The sequence below is a fragment of the Phyllopteryx taeniolatus genome, chromosome 8 (genome assembly GCF_024500385.1).
Source record: "Phyllopteryx taeniolatus isolate TA_2022b chromosome 8, UOR_Ptae_1.2, whole genome shotgun sequence".
Classification (NCBI taxonomy): Eukaryota; Metazoa; Chordata; class Actinopteri; order Syngnathiformes; family Syngnathidae; genus Phyllopteryx; species Phyllopteryx taeniolatus.
In genome coordinates, this window is record NC_084509.1 from 27,143,961 (window position 1) to 27,153,643 (window position 9,683).

Below are 9,683 nucleotides of genomic sequence, written 5' to 3' on the forward strand. Positions count from 1 at the left end.
GCCCTCCTTTTTAAAAAAGGGGACCACCACCCCAGTCTGCCAATCCAGAGGCACTGTCCCCGATGTCCACGCGATGTTGCAGAGGCGTGTCAACCGGGACAGCCCCACAACATCCAGAGGTTTTAGGTAGTCCGGGCGAATCTCCTCCACCCCCGGGGCCTTGCCACCGAGGAGCTTTTTAACCACCTCGGTGACCTCAACCCCAGAGATCGGAGAGCCCGCCTCAGAGAACCCCAGACTCTGCTCCCTCATGGGAAGGCGCGTCGGTGGCATTGAGGAGGTTTTCGAAGTATTCTCCCCACCGACTCACAACGCAGCGTGGCGGGTCCGTGGCCGAGCCGCCGCCGCTAAACAAAATCGTCTTTCTTATTGTTGATGAAACAATCTGAAAATGACGCTGTTGTTGTTGTTGTTTGTTCATGTGACCAAAACAAGAACAAGATAGAAAAACACACGAGAGTCTCGACTTTGCTTTCGCTCGTCGGTTTCCTTTGCGCTCTTCATCTTCTTCTTCTCGCGTCTGCCTCCCGTTGACCTTTGACCTCCGTCTCGGCGGGAAGGACGGTCGCGAGGGCAAAGCGCCGCCGAGGTGATGACAAAAACAGAACACGCGCAGCACCTGTCACACGCGCGCACGCACACGCACGTTTCAAAACCTTTTTCTGAGAAAAGAAAGTCGTATGGTTGCAACATTATAAATTTGAATCTTTTCTTGAAAAAAAAAAACCAAAGAAAGTGTATTGTACTCAAAAACTTGTGTTTTTCTTTGAAAAAATGAAATAAAATTTGCGTAGAGCAAAGTTGTTGTTCTGATCTTTGCGACGCTTGCTGGCCGCCGGTCACGAGCATCTGCTTCCTGTTTCCTGCTGCCCCAAATACTGATGTTGGGTCACGTGACAGGAAGTACAATCACACAATCTCGGTTGGTTGGGGGGCGGGGGGATGACCTCCGAGTGACAAATGTTTGACTTCCTGTCTGACCTTTGACCTCTTTCCTCCCACTTTCTCCTCTCAGGATACTGAGAGGTCGTTTGATTAGGGACGGCATCTCGACACAACTGGCATGTGTGACCCCCCCCCCACAAAAACAAAAAAAAGAGCTTTTGTTGTGATGATATCATGACGCTTTTGGGGTTCTTTTTTTTTTTTTAACTAGGTCATCGTCTAATTAGCAGCTGGAGAAACAACGAGCGTGTTCTAAAAATAGCCTCTCTGCTTTCTGGAGATAAAATTGGCGGCCGAGCCAATCTGCCGATTGGATGCAGATGGCGCGCCTCACTTCCTGTTTTGTCTGCGTTCCAACAACAACAAAAAAGAACAAAGAAAAGGAAAGCAGAAAGGTAGGCGCCTAGATTCTAAAAAAAAAAAGAAAAGACTTTTCCCACATTTGATTACAATTTTACTCTTGATTTTTTTATTTTCTCTCAACTCGATAAGACTTAAGATATGACGGAGAAGTTCACCGGTCAAGAAGAGACTTTTTTTTCTTTTAAAAAAAATGATATATATTTTTTTTCCTTTCTCAGAAAACAGTACACTTTTATAGCGCCTAAGATTATGACTTGAATCCGCCCAAAAATCAGACTTTCATTTAAAAGTGATTAAGGCTTTTTCTAAAACAAAATATTGTTCTTGTAAATCGATGGCCTTTTTCTCAAGAAGTAGGAAGTGTAGATGGCCCATCGGAGAAGACCAACTCACAAGGTCGGCAAACAGAATCAAAGATGAAAGAAAGACGAAAGTTCTCCTTTGTTCTCTTTGGCTTTCCCACGCCATCTAGCACAACAAATCTCAAAGAACACGATCGACACAGAAAGTGACTGCTAGCATGTAGCATTAGCCTGACAAACACGTTTTGTTCCCACGACGGTGGAAACGGCGTCACGACGGAGGCACCGATATAACGACCGCATTCAAATTCGGTTCCCGCTCGCCGTCGGCGACCTGAAAACGCCTCCACCGGCGCCCCCTTTTGTCCTCGTGCTCGCTGCTTTTTTTTCTTCAGTTTGCTGTTGGCGCGACGACGGCGCCCTCTGGCGTCCGCCAGCGGCAGCGCTCGGCACACAAAGTCCACTCCACCGACTTTTCGTGGGTCTCGCACTTTTATTTCATTCATTGTCGTTTGTTGCTGCTTTTCTCACAAACCAACTCGTCGTCGTTGTCATTTTCACATTGAAATGATTTCATCTTTATGATGATAAAGTTGGTTCTCATCACAGGTGTTGAGTGGAATCATTTCTGCTATCCCAAAACAAACACACACACACACACACACGTTCTGAGGACCGGGGTTCAAATCCCGGCCCCGCCTGTGTGGAGTTTGCATGTTCTCCCTGTGCTAGGTTGATTGAAGACTCTAAAATTGCCCGTAGGTGTGAATGTGTGCGCGAATGCTTGTTTGTTTCTCTGTGCCCTGCGATTGGCCGGCGACCAGTTCAGGGCGTACCCCGCCTCTCGCCCGAAGATGGCTGGGATAGGCGACCCGCGTGAGGAGAAGCGGCTCAGAAAATGAATGAATGATTTGTAAATCATTGTATAGTTTTTATTATGTTTAACACAACGTCCCAACTTGATCGGAGTTGGGGGTCGTATGATTGCGTTCTTGCGTCTGTATCGTAAAAGCAGTTCCCAGGAGCTGATTCATGTGCATGCCGGTCGAAGTACTCTTTCTGTTCTTGGTTCACGCACGAGCGAACGTGCGCCAGCACGCCACAGTCCGCCGCACGGGGCCAAACTTCCCCTTGTGTTTGTTTCCGCAGCTTGTTACATTTTGTTAAGCCTCGCAAGCAAAGTCTCGCGTCTTAACCCGAATCCTTCGGGAGTAGTAGGGACCGAGGCAAAGATTGTTGGGAATCATTCACTCGTTTCTCACTCCTGAAGTCGGCGTGGGCGCAAAGAGGGGGGGGAAAAAAGAGCAGGAACAGCCTACCAGAACAGTTCCAATTGGTTTGCAGTTCATTTAAAAGGCGGCAGTTGTGCGTTGACTCGGAATGTGATTGGTTGCTTGTAAGGAGTCGCATCCCCATTTGAAAGAGGATGAGCACCCGATCTCACTGGTGTATTTCGATCGCGTTGGACAGGTTAGGCAGGACACGCGAACACGACGATTCTTCTGGGTCTCCTTGTTTGACAGCACAAAAAGCTGGCATTTGATCAGCGGCGCCATGCTTACGCGCCAAGGTACTCATGTGTAGGGCAGTTTCACAAGTGGTACAAAAAGGTTGGTTTCCGCACACAGACGTTTCACTTCTGTTTTTTTTGTTGCTGCAAAGTGAGGCAACCGGGCCACAGAGAAGCGCGACGCCAGCACCTCGCACCTTTCTGGTAAGAACGACGACAACCTTCGTGTCCGCCGGCGGTCCGTTACTCGTCAACGGGCAAATGCGCGTCGTCGTTCTGCTTTTTTCTCGGACTGTGAACATTTGGACTGAGGGCGCCGAGCGGACACCAAAATGAGCTTCGCTGAACATTTGAATAGATTGCAAGGAATTTGCAAAGAAGCTTTGAATCTCCTCAATTGTCGGCAGGCTTTTAAACAAGGTTGAAAAGTTCCAAATCGGGGAAAGCGTTTGCGTGTCTTGAGCTGGTCGCGATGGGCGCGTCAGGTCTTTCGAGTGTACTGAATCGTGCGAATCGGTTCATTCAAAAGATTCCTTCACCGGATCGTTCAGTTCTTTTTCACAAAATCGATCGAGCGCTTCTACGCAAGCACCAGTAATAAACATGATTACAGCATTTGAGCGTTACATATTTTGTGTCCAATTACGGCGAGTTTGTTTATTCTTAACGTTGGTATTGAATTTCTGCGTTGAAGAACAACATCAGAAGTCGCCCGTCAACCTACTGAACAGATGTTAGTTGCGCTTTATTCAAAGAAAGCGTGAATGCACGCATTTGCCATTAATGCTTGTATATCCATAATTGGTTTGACCTGATAGCGTTACAGGAAACAAAAGGAATTGAGCAAATGTCAACCGCACACTGGTTGAATTTTGGGCAAAAAAGTTACTGAATCGGTTTCCAAAACACTGAATCGTTGCGAATTGTATTCTCCTAAATGAAGCAATATCCAAACGGAATCCAATAATTTTATAGAGAATAATTGATTGAATGCAACCCACACAGCACGTATTGATTAATCGTGTGGAGAAAGTAGTCATGATTACAGGGGACAACACACACACACACACGCACGCACGCACACACACACACACGTCCAGCTGAAGTTGAGTGTTCGTCAACATTGAGCCGAGAGAATTCGACCTTGTCTGTCGAAAACAACTTTGCTTTCTGAACGTCCCCGCTAGCTTATTACGAACACAAAATGCAAAACACCATTGACAGGCTAAATCTTAGCATTGACAGCTTCCATCTTTTTTTTTTTGTAATCTTTGATATCCTTTTATCAGGTTTGCAAGATCATTTGAGTTGGAAATGCCCAGAATGTCCTTTTTCAACCTATTCCAATTGGTCTTTTCGGCCCGGCATCTGCTTTCCTATGAATATGCAACATGTAAATAAGCTTTGTTCTGATTGGTTCGCACATCTTCCCCAATTTAAATATGGAAAGCAGTTCGGCTCCGATCGGTGGACTCGAAGGTCGCGGTGGCCAAGCATTCCGAGCGGCGTCACGTCCTTCGATGCCTTCCGAGCGTTGTGAAGCGCAATTCGGCGAGCGTCGGACTTTTGGCCCGAGCGAGGGAGGCGCGGCTACCTCGTCCGATCCGCTCCCAATGGTTGGAATTTGAACTTGATCCTCGCTGGCGACCATGAATGCAAGCGTCACTATTTCATCCGTAGTTCCATCATAAATTATGAATATATTTGAGTACGAGTGTACTTTATCGAGTGTATTTTTATGGCGGGGCAGAGGCTGACACTCGCTTAAAACAAAACAAGGAAAAGGAAATGCCGTGTTGACGTTCAACTGAGCCGAGCGGGCGGGCACTTGAGGATCCGTTGGCAAAAGTATGTCCCAATGTCGGCGATTTCAAATCCCTCCGTTTTGCAAGGCCTTGCTTGACTTTGGCATCGATCCACAAAAGGTGAAGATGTCAAACTTCAACAGGTCACAGACTCGTTTTGACTTGCATGACAGAGGAGAACAAAAATGGATTCTGATGGTGGGGGACCAGCAACGCATCTTTGACACTGGAGCAACACATGTAGACAGACAATAGTTTCTTTAAAAAGGACTAGTATCGCGGCAGCCGACTGAGTCGCAGTAGCTGCGAAGCCGTTCTCCTTCGTTTGTGTCAACGCGACCGTATCGTACCGCCTCCCGGTGGCCGAGGCGGGCGCAACGCAAGGAGCGGCACAATGAAGCGAATGAAACGGCGGCGCGCTAACTGTTTGATTCTTGACATTCCACGTATCGCGTTCCCGCTCATTTCGATGTCGTTAATGATCTTCTACTTGCTGTACGTCGACTCGAGGGCTCTCGAAGATGGCTCCCTGGCCGCTGCCCCTGCTGGCCTGCGCCGGCGCCGCGGCTCTGCTGTGCGGCGCGCCCGCCGCGTACGGGCGCGACGGCACCGACAAGACGTTTTGCTCGTGGACGTGCGTCGTCTTCACGCTGCAGTGGCCCGCCGGCTTCTGCCAGGTGACCTTCGACGTCACCGTCGTCGCTTTTGTCACCCGTCGAGTCGCGCCCTTCGCCGCCTCCTTCGATGCGCCGGCGTCTTCGAGGTTGCGCTGACCTTCCAGCGATGACGAGTGAAGGCTGACTTGTTTTTTTCCCGTCTTGTTGTCCTTCGCCAGTCTTTGAACAACGTTTCCCTCTGCACCATTCCCGAGCGCGTGAACGGCTGGATGATCCACGGCCTGTGGTAAGCGCCGCGACGTTAGCATCTGAGAAAGCTCATCCGTTATTGAGCAAACGATATGCAAATGAGTCGCACGCCAAAGAAGCCCGTCGTGCTTTCAGGCCAATGAAGGCGCAGCGGTGCTGCAACTGCTGGCCCATGTTCCCGTCCGACGTCCAGGTGAGTCAGTCGCTCGATATCGGAAGGCCGCGTCGAGCCGCTGAGAAATGACGGCGGCGTGCGGCGCCTCCCGCAGGAGCTGCGAGAGGCGCTGGAGGAAAGGTGGCCGTCTTTGTTGACCAGTCGATCCACCTTCCACTTCTGGTGAGGACCGATCAGACCGCAGAAAGGGAAGTACAAACAAACAAACAAACAAACAACTTGCACTCGTGGGGCAAAATGTCCTGAAAATGCCACGGAAAGCTTAAAGGGGACATACTGGACTGTTCCTACAAGTGAGTTGAGGAGTTGAATTATGACAAATGTAGTGCTTCGGCAGCACCTTGCTGCCAAGGAACTATGTTACAGTGAACGGAGCCCTTTTATTTAGACAAAAGTAGTGCTTTTGTGTCACATCAGCGTCAAAGAACTATGTTGAAGTGAGTTAAGGAGTTTCATTTTACCAAAAGTAGTGCTTCGGCATCACCTTGCTGCCAAGGAACTATGTTACAGTGAACGGAGCCCTTTTATTTCGACAAAAGTAGTGCTTTTGTGTCAAAGAACTATGTTGAAGTGAGTTAAGGAGTTTCATTTTACCAGAGGTAGTGCTTCGGCATCACCTTGGTGCCAAGGAACTATGTTGAAGTAAGCCGAGGAGTTTCAGTTTGACAAAAGTATTGGTCCAAGTGCAGCCTTTCTCATCTGTGTTAACGCTGCAGCTCTGCTTACCTTTTGGCTTTGACACGAAAGCGAACCTTTCGCTCCGGAACACGGTCCGGTCTCGCGATTGGCCGCGAAACTGGACATGTTGCTCGGCCCCGCTGTGATGTCACAACTGGACGCGCTTGAGAAGGACCGCTTTGCGTGTGCGTGCGTGTGTGCGTGGCAGGAAGGACGAGTGGGAGAAACACGGCGTGTGTGCGGCATGCGTGGAAGGTCTGAACTCTCCGCTCAGATATTTCCAGACGTGCCTGAAACTGAGACAACGCTTCGACCTGGACAAGTAAACAAACCCACGCCCATGTGTTACCATGACAACAGGTTGCACTAAAGTGTGCGCGCGCGTGTTTCCCAGAGCGCTGGACGCCGCTGGCATCAGGCCATCCTGCCAACGACCTTACAAGGTAACAACTTTCATATCATATCATCGTCTTTTGGCATTTGTCCAACTTTTAGGAGCTTCAAAGTCTGCCTTTTTAAAAAAAAAAATAATAATAAAAATTGGGGGGTTGGGAGGGGGGGGGCACGTACTGACATCGACTTTTGACGTTTTTGTTTTTACTTCTTTAGCTGCAAATGTTGAAAACTAACATCCGTTCTTGTCATTACTATAAAATATACAAGCTGAAAAAGGACATTTTTGTATAGACAGGCTGTGTCGGAAAAGTTACAGGACTGGCGTCATGAAAGTTAATACAGAGGACACCCGCATATTCGCAGCTCGAGCCGCCTCAAAACCATTTGGAGGTGTTTGTTGTTTCTACATGATGTAAGGGAACGGGCCGGGCCTGCTCATAATTGCCATGATTTTTGTTTTTTTTTGTTTTCTGGGGAAAAGGGAAAGTAGGCTCCCCCATAAATTGTCGAGGAGGCGACGCTCCACTGTAATTGCTAACACCATCTTTCGACAGCCAGCAGAGGGCGCCTCCACTTCTTAAGTGTGAAAACTGTATTGAGTCGTTGTTCATGGTCAGCAGAGGGCGCAAAAAACCTCAACATTTGAAGCCATTTGATTTGATTCATGTATGATGGTAAATAACAATGTTTCCAAATATTTAACTTGACAAAAGTATTTTCATCGGTTTCAATTGGCCAAAGGTGACCACAATTGCATGTAAATAGCAAAATATTGAAAGAGCAATGAAAAGGGGCGCGTGTGTGCGTGCGTGCGTGTGTGCGCGCAGCTGGCCGAGGTGCTGGACGCGCTGCTTCCGCTCGTCGGCGACAGGTCTGAGATTCAGTGCGTCAAAGACCACAAGGTCAGTTCCTCCTCCTCCTTGATAGAAACTGGCTGCTTTTTCCCATTCACATTACGCCATCAACTACCAATGTAGTCCTTCGAATACAACGCGTTTAGCTCCACCAAGCTATTTGTGGATTTGACGTTTTCTCACAAATGGCCCAACATCAGAACGCGGCGATGTTTGGATGCTCCTCACACAGGGCCAGGTAACTTCAAACAATGTTTTCCCCCTGAACAAATGCAATCATTGTAAAAGAGCATTTGAAGTTCATTTGGGTGGTATTTGTCCGATGTTTACATCCGTTTGATGATCTTAAACATTAAAGTGGGGAAGCTATGCAGAAATCTAAGAATTTGAGTAGGGCGCCAATACTTTTTCACGGCTCTGTACTGCTGTTTATTTCATTGTCAACTGCTTTTTCTTTTGACTACTGATGGAAATGTATTGATTTTTTTGCTACACACAAGGCTACCGACTATTCTTGCTTATGTTCACATTCAAATCTGTGAATACGTAGTATCTTTGTATTTATTCCTATTGCTCGCTCTGTTTGTACAACTTTTGCCTTTAAATATTTTCTCTGATGTATGTAAAGATGAAGAAACCAACCTCTCGCTCTCTCTTTCAGGAGCGTGAGGTTTGGTTTCAGGTGAAGGTCCGTCTGTCTCGCAACCTTACCCTCGGCTGCGATCACCACGGCGACGCCGACGACGTCTGGGAGCGAGGCGCCTCCAAAGGTCACCCCTGCCCGGCCCAGGGGAGCTTCTACTTCTTCCCCATCAACCACCAGCGCCCGATGCAACCCTGCGGGTGACGCTCCGACGTCTCCGCTTCGACTTCTCCGCTTTGGCGTCTCCGCTACGATGTCAAAATAAAAGAGTTAAAAACATGCGTGGGTTTTCTCCGGTTTCCTCCCACATCCCAAAAAAATGCCCGGTAGGTTAATTGACAACTCTAAATTGCCCGTAGGTGTGAATGTGAGTGCGAACGGTTGTTTGTTTGTATGTGCCCTGCGATTGGCTGGCGAGCGCTTCAGGGCAAACCCCGCCTCCTGCCCGACGATAGCTGGGATGGGCTCCGGCACGCCCGCGACCCGCGTGAGGAGAAGCGGCTCAGAAAATGGATGGATGGAGTTAAAATTGAAATGCTAAACTTGAGTAATTGCTCCACATAAACTAGTGGACCGGATGGGCAAAGCCAACACTAGCACTAGCAAGTGAAGGGAAACCCAACACCACAATCATCTTTTTTTGTTTTTGCCAAGTATGTCCAAAAAACACACAAGGAATTTGTCTCCGGTAGTTGGTACGACAACAGACCATCCATTTTGAGACATAAAGACATTGACAAAAAAAACAACAGTCACTGAGCAATAAAGGGTTGCTAGTTACCTGGTAATGCCGGTACAATTATTATTATTTTTTGGGGCTTAACAACGCCACTGCTGCCAGTTTGATACTAGTGCTTTATGCAGTAGATGCACGTTAATGGCAGGAAGTTAACGAGCACGTGCCTACGTCATCAACGGTCGCCAAGGAGGCGGAAGCGAAGCGGACGTATTTGATTCAAAACACGACAACATGGCGTCGACGCTATCGTTTGCAAACCGCCGTCAAACCAGGGACGGAGAACCCGAGGCTTTCTGAAAATTGGTCTAAAATGATTGACCGCATCGAAGCATTTGACAGACCGGAAAAGAGCGCCATCTGTCGGCGAAACCGGCGTATTGCTTTTCAAGGGAAGCGTTGAGCAAGTA

The 9,683-nt window shown here is 48.3% G+C and overlaps 1 protein-coding gene across 1 annotated transcript; it reads left to right on the top strand.

Annotated features, from left to right (window-relative positions):
* The first annotated feature begins 1,231 nt into the window (after positions 1 to 1,231).
* rnaset2l (ribonuclease T2, like) lies at positions 1,232 to 8,825 on the top strand. Its single transcript, XM_061782573.1, has 9 exons — positions 1,232 to 1,340; positions 5,436 to 5,602; positions 5,761 to 5,828; positions 5,927 to 5,984; positions 6,061 to 6,128; positions 6,853 to 6,966; positions 7,039 to 7,087; positions 7,868 to 7,942; positions 8,556 to 8,825. The coding sequence occupies exons 2-9, from the start codon at positions 5,447 to 5,449 to the stop codon at positions 8,739 to 8,741; spliced, it is 774 nt and encodes a 257-aa protein (XP_061638557.1). The 5' UTR covers positions 1,232 to 1,340; positions 5,436 to 5,446; the 3' UTR covers positions 8,742 to 8,825.
* Positions 8,826 to 9,683: the final 858 nt, after the last annotated feature.